Genomic DNA, 14,563 nt, shown 5'->3' with positions numbered 1-14,563 from the left:
AACTAAAAACTACTTCCAAAAATATTCAGCTTTGATATTAATGAGTTTTTTGGGTTAATTGAGAACATGGTTGTTGTTCAATAATAAAATTAATCCTCAAAAATACAACTTGCCTAATAATTCTGCACTCCCTGTATAACAACACAACAGGTCTATTTTAGATACCACCTATATTAGAGTGCTGCCATGATCTTTAAAGGTTCTGGGTGTAATACTAGCCCTGATGTGTAGCAAGTGAGTCAAACCTCTTCTAAGAGGGCTGGAGGGGATCCTGCTCCAGAGAATATTTCGAACAAATAAGATCAAATACTCTATTTTGAAGCACAACATTCATATAAATTTGTTAAAACACCAAAGGCTCTCAAAGGCCACGCCTTACATATTCAAGTAATTTCACACTCATTCATTCTCACTTACTTGCAATCATGCTTACTCACACTCAGCCTCACTCACTCCTACTCATGCACACTCACTGACACTCAATTTCGCACATCACTCATCATCTGTCACTTACACATACCTGCTTACACATACACACGCTGTCTCACACACATATATCCTCACCAGCAAGTACTCACATAACATACATTTAAAGTAAATCTTTTATTTACTTACCTCAGCAGCTAGGTGCCAGAAAGTGCCCACTTAGACAATGAACATCCTGGCATCAAGCAGTTACTCTTCAGATATACACTCATGAACGCCCCCTGTGTAACTTACATAAAATGCTTGCCAAAATCCAGCACCAAGAGTCCCATGCAATAAAACTATATGTGAAGAGACCAGTTGGGACTGCCAGTGATCCCCTAGAGCCAGACCACCAACCACTTTGGCCTGCTTGCCCTGTGAATTGGATCTCAAGACTTTGGACCAAGTCCTTTGCCGTCCAAGTCCATTATTTGATAGTGACATGAATCAAAGTTCAACTGGAATTTAGGGGGTTCCTTATCACTATAACTGAAAAAGCTTCACACAAGTGTTTATAATATTATAGTCATCCAAACTAAATTTGTGAATCACATTTGTTCAACTATCACAACACATTCCTTCTGCTGGGGACTGGCGTAATTATAATACATTTTACAAGAAATAAAGTTTCCTACATTGGGCATTTGCCTTGCTACAATATTACTTCATCTTGAAGATAGCCCCATTCCAGCTAACTGCACTTCATTTGTATTACACTAATAGTGAATAAAACAATATTATTCGCTATTAATGGAATTAAACAAATTGGCAGAAAACAAGGAGAGTGGAGCCCTTAATCGACACACCTAGGGACGAGATGATCCTGTGTTGTTGTCACTGGTTTTGCCACCTCTGAGGGCAGGGGTGGCAGGGGTGGCAAAGAAAGTGCAAGTGGTTGCAATGTGCAAGCCAGGGGTTGGAGCTGCGACGCATGGCAACCCCTAAATGACATCTATGCCAGGTGGGTTTCACATTCATAAAACATTTACTCACACAAAGTACTTCCTATGAGTAAATCTACTCACTGGGACAGGGCGGGGGCCTTCTGTGGCAGTGATGTCCTGAACGATGTTGTATACTTTCAAACAAACTCATTCAGCAGCAGGCAAGCCTGGAGTTTTTCTGCACAGCAGAATGATGGCTGGAGTGCTGAAAATTTTCAAACACTCACCCAAAGTCAGAGATCTCGGTTTAATCCATTGTTTTGTTGCTCACCATGCCACTCCAGTTTGGACCCAAGCATATGCAAATAAGTCTTGACAGTGCGCCCCATGGGAACAACAGTCCAGCCTGAGCTGCCAGGCCAGGTCCTCCTGGACCAGAAACAAGCATCCTGGGACTGGTTTCAGGGTATCAACCTTCATCAGACAGGCTTGCTTGAATCCTGTGGTAGTGAGCAAGGAACCCACGTCTGGGCATACCCTGGCCACTCAGAGTGGCTTTAGCAACACAAGTTTTTCTGACCAATTCCACTGCTTGAAAAAAAAAAAAATCAGATATATAATGAAGACTAAATGTTAATCGTGTTAAGAGCAGGAGTAGTGGGCATGAATATCTCATAATTAGTGACTGAGTGAGGAAAGGAGTATCTTCTACTCGGGGGTAGTGCATCTTAAGGTAGATAAGCTTCTAGCATGATATACATGAGTTATCCCATCCCGCCAAACTCTAGAGCCCTCATTTCAAGTGGCCCATCATCTGATACAATAGTTATTGCACACGATAAACTCAGACACTGAGGCAGTTAGAATGTATCAAGTGCTATATTTATCCCTTATTATGTGTTTTTTTGTTTTTGTTTTGGGGGGCATGGGCAGAGAGAACAACCTGATAATGTGCAGACTGTAGGTGCTTACCACACAAAAATCTGAGGTTTGAGTAATTACCAGTCATTTTCCTCTGGTACATTTCATCAGGTCTGACCAGCTGAAATGTATCCAGGGAAAGTTATGGGGTATCACTGTTAGCCACAAAACACATAATTACCGCATGTTCAATAAAAGAAGTGAGGAATGGAACATTTCTCAAATCTCGATTGTGTGAATCACATTTTGGAATTACAACCATAAATCAAAATGTTCTGAGTGGAAACAGGATTTGCAATCGTAAAGTATTTTGGAAACAGATCTCTATTGACTTTGCATTTATTCTGTGTCCTGATAGAGAAAATGGAAATGTGGACCCATGAAAATAGTGTACTGTCAGTTGTCCAATAAGGGTTTTGCAGAGCACAGCAACCATAGAAAAGTGCCTTAATTTACAACTGGCGGTAGCAAAATATTCAATTGTTATTGGTGGCCCATTGAATTTGGCCTTCATGGACCTCACAAAAACATTGGATCGGGTGAATAAAATGAAACTAAGAGGTACAGCGATAGCCATAGGTGCTGCTTATGCTATTGTTAACTTTATGATACCGCTACATATAGACACTAGTGCTTCCTCATGTTATGGCTGCAAGGATGAATGTACAGAATCCATAAGGATCAGCAGGGGATTCTGGCAGAGTTGCGTATTAGCCACCTTCCTCGTGACAGTGTACATCATTAATTGGAAGGTATTTAAGGGTAAGGGCAGGTTTTGCCCCAGGTAGGATCATCCCCTCTGCCTTTATTCATTAATGCTGATGATGCAGTGGTAATTGCCGCATTGTAAACTGGCTTCAGCTATTAATGGACTCTTTTGCTCGGCCTATGGAGGATTTAGACCTGCACACAAATGTTGCAAAATCATGTGTGAGGATCTGTGGTTCGCATATCAGAAAAACAAGGACATATTCTGTGCTGAGTACTCCTTTATGGAAAGTTATATCTTATCAGTTCTTTGGGATCCCTTTTGACTCTGGTTTGAAATGGGATCACTTATGTAAATTCAGAGCCCCTCAATATGATTGCGTAATTAAAAGGGGCTTTAGGTTCCACAGCAATCTGGGCTCGAAACCTCTAAACAAGATGTTATCTGTTTATATAAGATAAGGTATTCCCCTGGCTGCTTATGGAGCAGAACTGTGAGCAAAGAGCAGAATGTCCCACAACAGTTCGAGAATTAATTTGCACCAAAAAAAGTACCTATAATTTCATCTGTCATTTTGAACTAGGTATCAGTTATCTAGAGGATCATTTTGCGTTACAGCCACCTGTTCTCTGGGTCGCAACATTGTCCAAAGAGCAAACTAAACTCAATTGAATGATATTAGGGCATTGTTTGGTCCTGGACCATACCAGGCATATACCTTAGTTCAAATACATAAAAGAAGGTTTTGAACAGATTAGAAAATCTGATATTTTTTTAATTGAATCAGGGGACCCTCCACTCCAAAAATAGGTTGAAAACTTCGTTTGTGGAAAAATGCAACGAAGCCAAATGGAATAAGGATTTAACAAAATCATTGGTGTGTATGTATTCTTGACCACCGGTGCAATGGAGCCATACTTGGCTAATATATCAAACGTCGATTACAGATTTCTTCTCACAAGATTCAGGCTTAACATAGTGTACGTCATGTTGACTTTTCTGGAGACAGGTTTGTAGCACAAGCCGCCACCCTCTGGTCCTTGTGACAATCACTCGGTTCAATGCACTGGTTATATTTTGCCATTTGTAAAAAAAAAAAAAAAGTCTCCATTTTTATTTCCACTGTTTCGTGATGGTAATTTGAGATCACACAGATCTGTCTCATTTCCACAAGAACGTGGCATTCCTCTTGTATGTATCTCAGTAGCCAGGTATATTCAACAATGTACTAGAATCAGAGAGGTGCTGATACTCATCTAGGATGGCAATAGGACATGCTTGTAGGTAAATTCTGGTCTATGCGGAATTGTTTTTCATGTTTTTATGACTGATTGCTTTTATGTAATATTTGTATTCTTCCATTCTATACATACTTTTTATCTTCATATGGATCTTTTATGGCATTGCTTTGTATAAAGATTGACTGATTGATTCTGCAGAAGTTAGTGACCTGGAGCCGTGAAAATGTCAAGTTTATGCCCAGTGTGATAAATTACCTAGGCCTAGCTTATATTATGCCATATCTCGCACTGAAAACAATACCCACTGGCCGCTGGTTCATTTTTGTTACGGCCACACTGAAATAGGTGTTTTTCAAATGCTGGGTTTGACTCTCAAGCACAAAGATTATAAATGTTTTTGAAAAAAAAAAAACACCGATTTTCATCAACACAAAAGGGCAACTATGGTGAAAATTAAATTGCATGCTCGCTATCCTTAGTCCCCCAATGTGACTTCTTGGGAAATGATTATACACTTTGGTCTAGTCCAGACAGTGTTGACGGTGAGTATGCATGATACACAATAGAAAAACTGTACGAGTGACCCTCAGTATTTGAAAATCCCAAACAGGGAGGCCCATTGTTCTTACGACTGGTGAAATACACAAAAAAGGCCAACTTTAGCCAATGAGGTAGCCCCAATGGGCCACCATCGCTCACATTCTCAGAGGTACAGAGGTGAAAGATCAAGCAGTGAGCTTCTGTCAGAAGAGCAGGGTGGGTGGCATGTGAACTTATGAAATCTACTAATGCTGGAGAACTGTAGTTACAGGTGAGCAGCTTACTGCCTGTACAACACTGGACCTTTCATAGATTCACACCCTTGGATTAGAATAGGTTGTAGCCCATGATGAATTCAAAAGTGTGAAGCAGACTCATCCTATTGAAAAGAACTGCTTCTCCAATTGACGAATCTGCTGCTGCATTCATATCCGGGCAGTAGTGTTTGGAAGATGTGTACCTGTTTTTCCAGGTTGACGTCCAACAGAGCACAGAGAACTTTCGTCATTGGATGTATAGTTTGGAAAGAAGAAACAGAGAACTGCTGCTTCCTTGAGGTGGAAGTCTGAAAGGACATGAGCTCTGGATTTCTACATAGTACCACCTTGCCATTCGAGAAGTATAAGAAGGGTTAATTGATAGGTCCTGCATGCAGCTCATTCACTCATTCTGACGAGATCAAGGCAAGCCGCAGTCATTTTCCAAGAGAGGAACTTTAGTTCTGCCTTGTCAATAGTTTACATGGTGTTGCCATGATGGGTGTCTGAAAACAATACTGACTTATGAAGGAACTAGCAGTCATTTAACTGGAGGAAAAAATCGAAGTAGCCCTTTCATAAATTATTTGATCATCCTTTGAGAGAAGTAATGCGGGCCCAGAAAAATGTCTGTATCTGGAAATTACAGTTAGATGGAGATAGGTAGAAGTGTGCTTGAGGCTGATTTGGGGAGATGCAATAAATATAACAATTGGATGAGGGTGTCCAGTGATCAGATTTTTACTTCGTTCAGCACACGAGATGGAGAGACTTTCCCACTCATCACTGTATGTCCTGGAAGTGGATGGTGCACATGCGTGCATTAAAACATCCCTGTGGTCTTGCTGCGTGTCCAGGTGACCAAACAATAGGCCGTCAAGAACCAGGCAGTGAGGTTCAAAGATTTGACTGTGGTGGCAAAATTGGCACACTTGCCTGTAGGTGAGCTCCTGAAGAGCGCGTTCAACTTTACAGAAGGATTGCTGAAGAGATGCAGACGTTTGGTGTACTAATGCAGTTTCAGCTACCCGGGGTGTATTATTTTACATACGTATGCATTATTTTACATTGCTTTTTCTTTGCCTTTCTCAGAACCCTCGGGACCAAGGGCAATGCTGGAAAAGCATATGTAAAGATGCCAAGATTGTCTTATTGTTGCTGGCTTGTTGTCCCAGGCAGTGAAGAGATCTGAAGATGACCCCAGCATTTGAACAGTTGTTGTAACTGGTCATGGCATAGCTCCTAACCGTGACCCTCAGATTACCACCAGCGGCATCTGCTTGGTTGCTCTTCAGACCAGCTAAGTGTTTCATTTTCAGTTTAATGTTTTTGGCTATCACCAGTCCAACAGGTAGAGGCAGCATATAATCTCTGTCTTTCTCTGCAAACTTCTCCGAATTGAGCAGTCTTTACTTTGGAGTTCCCACTGGCAAGATGGGCACAACTCAGTCAGACTTGACTCAGCAGTCTGGAGACCAGGGATGCTGGGCACATTATGGGTCCACTTGGAACTCTCCCATGTTTCCTCTGCTCCCTCTGGGCAACTCCTCACACCGTGCTCAGCAGTTGGTTTTCTAATCCACGGATACGTAGAATCTTGCAGTACAAGGCTGCCTACTCTCCCCTATCAATAGGCAGACAGCTCCATGGGCCACTGGCAGACCCACAGCTTCTTCCAGCAAGGTTTGGAAAAAAAGAGTCAACATGCCTTCATCTAGGGAAGATAGGCTATCCGCAAAAACTAGTGCTTTAAAACAGCAGATATTCTCCTAAGGCAAGGAAGCAGTTGAAACTGAAACAAAATGGGGAACTTTGGAACCCATTTGTTTTTGTTTACACAGGATATGGATCCACTGAGTTTAAAAACCGGTTGGGCCCAGTTCCTATAAAATGTTCTCTGCAGTGCAGACATGTTCTTTGTACACCATAATAGCTCTTCACATTAGGTAGTAACGATGCTGTCTCCAAGCAGGAGTATCAACAGCATGAGCACAGTAAGTGTGAAGCTTTATACCGGACTCTGATCAGCCTTTCAAAACAAAGGACCCAGGCTCTCCCCAGAAACTCGGCTGACCGAATACTATTTCCTCATTAACCAAATTGCAATGCTCAGAAAGTACTAATTAGCAATCCCTTGCTAAAAAGGTTGTACACTTGCAAACAATAGAGTCCTGTTATTATACACTATACATGTACTAGCACTTGACATTCACATAGGCGGGTCAGCGCATGGTTTGGTCATGACACGCAAGTGGAACTTTACTTGAATGGCCTTGTGGGCATCACACTCACTCTTGAACAGGTAAAAAGGCCAATTTAGCTACTGATCACCAAAAAAAAGTATGCTGCCGTCAACATTCACTGTGCATGTCCAGAGCACAGACGGCAGTCTTGTGGCCTGTCTAATGTACACTGTTTGCACCCCTCCATGACCTCAGAGCTAGGCTCTGGACCTCCAGATCAGTTTTGGACCAAGGTCTGCAGACCGCACACAAGATTACATGTTTGCCGAGGCCAAAAAAGGTCCGGATACCAGATTCACTAGCAGTTGGGTCAACAGCCCATTTATTATGCATGGGCAGATTCCACTCCGAACAGGAAAGCTCTCCCTTGAGCAGTGTCTAGGCATGCTCCAAGGTAAGTTAGGATAGTTGCTGGTGATAGGGATGATTTGACTTCAGGATCAGCTTCAGGAACAGAGCAGTGGCAGACAAGTATTCAGTGAGCCGTGCCTCTTGCACTGTTGACCATTTTATAAGCAAGCCTAAGTATGGGAAACCCGGACAGCCCACCTTGTGCAGCAACTGGCACTAGGCCTTTTTTCAGGACTCTTGAAGCAGACTTGAGGTTGATAAGGGATGATCTTAGACACTGCTTGTGGTACTGATGAATAGGGTTGTGAAAGTACACATCATGAAAGTCTAGGAACATTCGGTATTCTTGCTTTAGGGTGACCATCCTGCAGGACAGTCAACTAAGGAACTTGTTTAACTCTCAGTGGTCTAGGATCTCCAGCTACCTCTTCCTTTGTTGCCAGCAAAATCCTGGAGCAAAAGCCTAGACTGTATTAATTTTTGGGTACCTTCTCTATCACTTCCTTGAGAAACTAGAGAATCTCCTGTTATAATTGCGGGAAATTATGATTCTCCAGGGCTGGTGGTCGACATGGCAGTTTCTGCAAGAACACTACAGTCTGTACACAACACATCCATTCAAAGTTACCTTCTCCCATTCCGCAGCAAAACCTGGGAAATGTTCCCTCCCACTGGATGGAAAGGAGTTGTGACCAGCAGCACAAGTCTTGATCTCAAGAATATGACACTCCTCCTTTTGCAATGGCATGTTGTTTTGCCTACGTGGTCTGTAATATCCTTGATCATTGAGGGGGTAATGTTATTGACCATCCTGTCTTTGTGGACATCCAATTCGTGCAGAACCTCCTCTTTTAAGACCGTTTTCTCCTGGAGCTTCAAAATTCAGAAGTTTTATGAAACTTCAGTTCCAGAAAGAAGCACATTGTGCCACTATCTGTACTGATGCCCTGAAGTGTCTCTGGCTATTAAAGGGCAGATTAAGCACTTTTACCTGTAGTCCATGCAAAGTGAAATACTCTACTGCCATCCTTGAAGTAGAATCAACGTTCTTACTAGGTTGCAAAGAACAATATTGGAGCTATCCATGGACACTTCAATAATAGAGGTTGAAGGTCTTTCACTTTCTCTTATAATTGCTTTTGTTGTGTCCAGTTTGTCCTCTGGAAGGAGATCTAGGACCGCTGGGGGACATCACTCCATATCTTTCAGTGATAGCAAACCAAGATGTCATGAGCACAGATGCTGCAGTCATGGAGCTAACTCTTTTGCCCAAGGAGTAGAATGTCTGTGCTCCCTATGTAGAGGGGTGCAGGTATACATGGCTGGTTTTGAGACATTCACTTGGCAGCTGTGGTAATGAACAAGTCTGGGCACAGTGGCACGTGAAGCAAGCAAGGGAAATATCTTGAGTGCAGTATTTCTTCTCTAAATGTTGTCTTTAGATCTTTTACTCTCTCCTTCCACCCAAAACAAAGCTAAAGAACAACGTTGATGGACTTTTTAGGTTGTTCTTTGAAATCATGATTTATTACTGAATGTCTACATGCTCATCCATGTAGCAACTATGGTTAGATAATGTACACATCTATTTCATTCACCGAACGCCAATAAATTGTTTAATAAAAAAACTTGGATGTCATCGGGCAGACCATCAGCTGGAGCCAGCGTCTGCTACCCACTGCGAGTACTTCTTCACAGTCTAACTTCATTGTCCTCATCAGTTTCCAGTTCAGGGTCTTCATTTGGTTGTCCACCCTCCATTTTGTGAGCCTTTTCATAGTGGCCTCACCTAGGTCCTCTAGAGTGGAAGACACGAGGTGGAAGAGTAGGTTTCCAATGTGGACATAGAGGTTGCTGGGTAGGAAGTTCTTGTGTCATATGTATCACCTGTGGCTCCTGGGATGCTATTATTTATAAGGGGGTACATTAAAATGACCCTCATCATACTGATTCTGTGGTGGGTCCAAATCATGTCCTAGCATGTACCAAACCCTCAACTGTTGAGGACTGTGAACAGTCCAGGATAGATCACTGCCTGAAAGGACACCTTACAAGTTCTCCTCATCCTCTCCAACCTAAATGCATGTAGGATGATTCTTTGATACTTTAATTTGGGGGACGATGCTATGAATAGCTCAGCGGCACTTCCAGTTAGTGCAGAATTGTGAGTTCACCAAAATCCAAGCTTCCCAATGTAAATGGTACTCTAGACAGCAGAGGTTCCCATCATGAAGGGGCTACTATTAATGATCCTGTGTCCATCGCTAAGTAACTGTTAAGATTGTGATCGGTGGCAAGGTGACCGTTGACAACGGGGTTCTGTCAACGGCGTCATTGACAATAAAGTGCCTGTTAACAATGAAGTGACTGCAGATGACAAGATCAGCAACAAGGTGCTCTGTTGATGGTGGCATGACAGGATTTTGTCTTTGAAAGACAGTTTTGGTGGGAAACCTGCCACAGCTGTTTTTTGCACCACATGTGCCGAGGAGGGTCAGACTAGCAGGAGGCCACATCAAGAGAGGTGTACTGCTTTTTTGGAGCAGATACTGATTTTACAGGTGCTTCCCTTGGTCAACACCTCAGGCACTTCTAAGTGTTTCCTTTTTTGTGCGTCTTTAACAAATGTTGCTTGTGGGGTGCCTCTTAACAATTCATCCACTAAAGAAGGGGCATCCCCAGAAAGACAGGTAATTTGTCAAAAAAAAGCTAAATGTCACAAAGGTTTTTTGAATAAAACAATCTTACAGATGTCGTATTTGTATGAAGGCAGTAAATGTACTGAAGATGTCAATCATTAACGCATTGTCTTCAATCCACAAGCCAAACAGGCTTTGAAGAGAAACTCCTATTTAAGAGGAGATATTACATTGTCCCTGAAGTTTCACTTGGACTAGAAGAAAACAATCCCCCAAAACACCCTCACTGTGATATAGTAGTGGAAGTTGCGACTAGGATATTGCCCAGAGGATTAAAACATTGAGGTGATTACAGCAGGTTAAGGAGACCTCTGTCCAAGTACTCCCAAGTGGCAGAAAATCTGAGCTATGGTGACCTGTAGGAGGAGTAAGTACTCGAGGCGTTCTCTTCTTTGATTAGATTATAAATTAAGTGAATGTGCGCTAAACAAATACTGTGCTTGAGCCTATGGCCATTTTAACTACTAGGGATTCCCAGCCAGACCTCGGACAAACTAAGTGAATCAATGAAAGATCCAATGCAGGAGAACAGTGACATTTTTTATTTTCGTCTCATTAGGACTTTAACTTCCCACGTGCATGCGATGCAAAAACACAGATTTTTTTGTATATCTTAGGGCAACCACAAGGAAAAGGAAAATGTTATATGCCTGCCCCAACCAACCTGGACGGACCCCATTCACCTTTGAATAATGCAAATTGGCATTTCATTTTAGAAATAATAAGAACGTCAATGTATACCAAGTTAACTCTACATAATGCACCCAAAAAGTCAAAATGGGGTGCAAGAGTTTACACTATGATGGAATCCTAGAGAAAAACTGAGCATACAATCTCAAAAGTACTGCACATTGAAACTGGGCACTAGACTACAGTCAAGATATGAAAGGGCAAATTGGGAAACTGAACTAGGGAAAAATATCCACAATTTCTGTATGCAGAAAGGCATTCACCAGGTTGACAAAACCAACTTAATGAATGTCCTGATTGAATTTCTTCAAGCTATTTTCTCCTGCTCCACATGAACCATTTCTTTTTTTTCTTTTAACAGGTAGGGTTCTCCCAGTGCACCACTGTGACCCTTCTTACAGGCGTCCAAACACACTTGCCCCTCTCCCTCCGTGCTTTCTTTCTTCAGTGTGTCCCCCAGCAACCGCTTTACACCCCCTTTCTTTTACCTCTTTACCTTTGTTACTCTTGTAGCCCTCCAACTAATCATCACCAACCTCTCCCAAGCACCGTGCTGCTAGTGAGGCCAGCTGCTCCTCTCCTCCTCCTTTCTGCCGGTCTGACCTCCCACCAATGTTTTCCTCCCTTGTCCCTTCACTTACTTTTATTTTTTTCTGTTTTTTTCTTTTTTACCGTCTTCTTTCTTCTGCCTTCTTTCTTCTCGGTCTTCTACCTTTTCTTTCGCGGTCAAAGAAAGTGTGAAAAAAATAAAGGGACCTCTTTTCTTTCTTTACCCTCTTTTTTTTAATGTATTTATTTTTACAATTCGTAATATTTTGTAAACGTAAGAAGTTTTAAAGTATTTTTTTTTTTAACTCATACCAGATCTAGGATTCCAAAATCAGTCCTCCCTCAATCCAAGGTCAGTAATCTGAGTACTGTTCAACTAGCTAACAGGATCACCAGTTATTTCAAGTGCTTGGCAACAGCAAAAGAGTGTTATGTTGTGTTATACAAAAACACATTTTTATTTCACTCTTTCAATATGTTTATTTTGTGTCCATATCTTTACTTCCATTCCCTGATCTACCCTGCCACACTGGTTCGCCCTTTGGCAGGCCGCACGAGGACACAAAAATCTGCATTGCCACTTTTAGGTAGCATGGCCTGGGCAGAGAGAGGCTGTTACATCCCTCCGCCAGTGTCGAAATTGAGACCCGAGGTGCAAACGTGGCATCATGAAGGGTTCCTTAATACAATTAACAAACCAGACAAAAACCGGCCAACCCTTAGAGCTGCCTTTCTTTCCCCACCCACAAGTGAAAATATTTTCCCCTTTACGCTATCGGCAGCAGGACAGCTCGGAGGCCGACCTCTCTTTCACTGGCAGGTTTCTGTGTTATAAGGTGGGTGCCTGCGCATTGTTTCCGAATACCTACCAAACTGTAAATGTAATCAAATATAAACCCTAGCACATCGCAAATCTAGGACACAACACATAGAGGCCATAGGACTCCAGTAATATAACCGACCAGACTGCCACAAGGCTACTTCTAACCTTCTAAGCTTCCAGAAAGTACAATGTTGGAATTTGAAAAACGTTCATGCTAGAAAACATTTAAGAAACAGCCCCCACTTACCTTGTTTAACTTAATAAAATATCCTAGTCCAGCCTCCAAAGGATTGGTATCACAATTCATCTGTAAAGAAAATAAATAAATTCAAAATTAAAATGCCACTGGCGCACAAATCGTTTTTATCATAACGTTTTACTTCTGGAAAAAATACAGAGGGAACAATCGGGTGAAAGGTCGAGGCAGTGGCGCCACATGTCACTTCAAGAAAGTATACTGGAACCTAGTGCACCGCCGGGCAGGTGAGCAACACCCCCAGATTTGATTGGCTGAGGCTTGCTGGACTGCGCTGCAGATAAAGCGCCGCCCGCCACCCCCACAGGGGGAAAGTACATAGAACCCCAGCATGGACGCAGTCAGCGTTCCGCCGCCCGTACACAGTGTACTGTGCTGAGGGAGGAGTCTGAAGCTCGCAGAACCTCCACCCCCCTCCCCCATCGCACCGCCAGGGCTAGTGTTACGCCACTGAGTGGCAGCCTCCACAAAATACTGTTGAAGTGCACAAAAAGTAGGACTGTGATGTGTGGTGCAATGTGGATGGGACCAGAGGCATGGATAAATAATCTGTTGCTTTTTCACCTTTAGGTAATTATACCCAAAACACAACTGCACACACCTTAAGTGAAAAATAAATGCAGGTTAAAGTATTAAGGGGAAAATGCATTGTTTTATGTTATGTAAGCCCAGTTGCTTAATGCAATCACTGCACATGTCTGGTCGAACACTGCAGATGTTTGCGTGTACAACCAGATAGTCACACAAGTGAATCCTGGTTAATGCAACGGGGAGTAGCGATGTGTATTTGTGGTGCTACAAGGTCCTAGTCTGTAAATGCAAACGCAGTGAATAAGTATAAGATAGGCACCACAAAATGTGCAAAACTATTTGTGTAATGTACAAGGCTTTTTTGCAGTCGCATAGCCTGCTATTCACAAAATCACAGGGTTTGCAATCGCATTTTGTTTTTTAATGTGGTAAACCCATTTTGCAATTTTGTAGGTGGTTGCCAAATCAAACAATGGATTTAGAAAGGCTTAATTCGTTATTCGAAAAGAGAGTGTTTAGGGCATCCCTTCGAAATAGCAGTTAACTGTATTATATGTTGAGGCCGAAATCTATTTGCAATACATTGAAAAGTTACTGACTCATGATTCGGAGTAGTAACACATTCACAAATGTGAAAACAAAAAAAAATTGTTGGGGGATAGGCAGTCATCCAGGGACCTCTGCCAATTTTCAAATAAACTTTTCTTTAAAAATGCAGCCCCTTTTTCTTTAATGAATATTTGCTGTATTAAAAAAAGTCTATTTTGTTTAAATGTGATCACACACATGGGTGTCTGCTGACTCCAAACGGCCACCGTCTAGCCCTGTAATAGGAACTGTGGTGTGGAGTGCAATGGGGAATGGGAAAGAGGCATCTACAATAAAAAAAAGAACAAAATATTCTACAACTGTTTTGTTAGGATTTCACCTTCAGGTAAATGTATATAAAATATAATGCACATATTTTAAGTAAAAAATAAATGCAAATGAAAGTAATCTGTGGAAAATACTTTGTTTTAGGTTATGAACGCTCAGTTGGGTAATATGATTCCTACAGATGTCTGTGTGTGTAGCCAGAGAGAAACACAACTGAATTCTGGTTGGCACAACAGGGAATAGTGACATGTATTTATTGTGCATACAAGGTTCCGGCCTATGACTGAAAGCACTTCGACTATGCAAGTCATTATTTTAAAATTGTATTACACACAGCATAATATAGGACGCTCTGAAATGTACAAAGATTTTGGTTGTAATATAGAAAGCCTATTTGCGGCCGCAAAGCCTGCACTTTGCAAAGACACAAAAACTCCCATCAAGGGCCACACAACAAACATGCACTGTCCCATCTATGGCACTCCACGGAGTACTACTCAGCAAATTATTTTTGTTACCTTGTTA

At 42.0% G+C, this 14,563-nt stretch overlaps 1 protein-coding gene across 2 annotated transcripts in view; it reads right to left on the bottom strand.

Annotated features, from left to right (window-relative positions):
* DMGDH (dimethylglycine dehydrogenase) overlaps nt 1-14,563 on the bottom strand; it is a 458,426-nt gene that overhangs the window by 89,944 nt on the left and 353,919 nt on the right. For both annotated transcript variants that reach the window (XM_069223303.1, XM_069223293.1), the window contains exon 14: nt 12,623-12,682. In XM_069223303.1, the coding sequence (XP_069079404.1) occupies nt 12,623-12,682 (60 nt within the window). The remainder of the gene's footprint in view (nt 1-12,622; nt 12,683-14,563) is intronic.

This window comes from Pleurodeles waltl, chromosome 1_1 (assembly GCF_031143425.1).
Source record: "Pleurodeles waltl isolate 20211129_DDA chromosome 1_1, aPleWal1.hap1.20221129, whole genome shotgun sequence".
Classification (NCBI taxonomy): domain Eukaryota; kingdom Metazoa; phylum Chordata; class Amphibia; order Caudata; family Salamandridae; genus Pleurodeles; species Pleurodeles waltl.
This window is presented reverse-complemented; position numbering and strand designations above follow the sequence as displayed.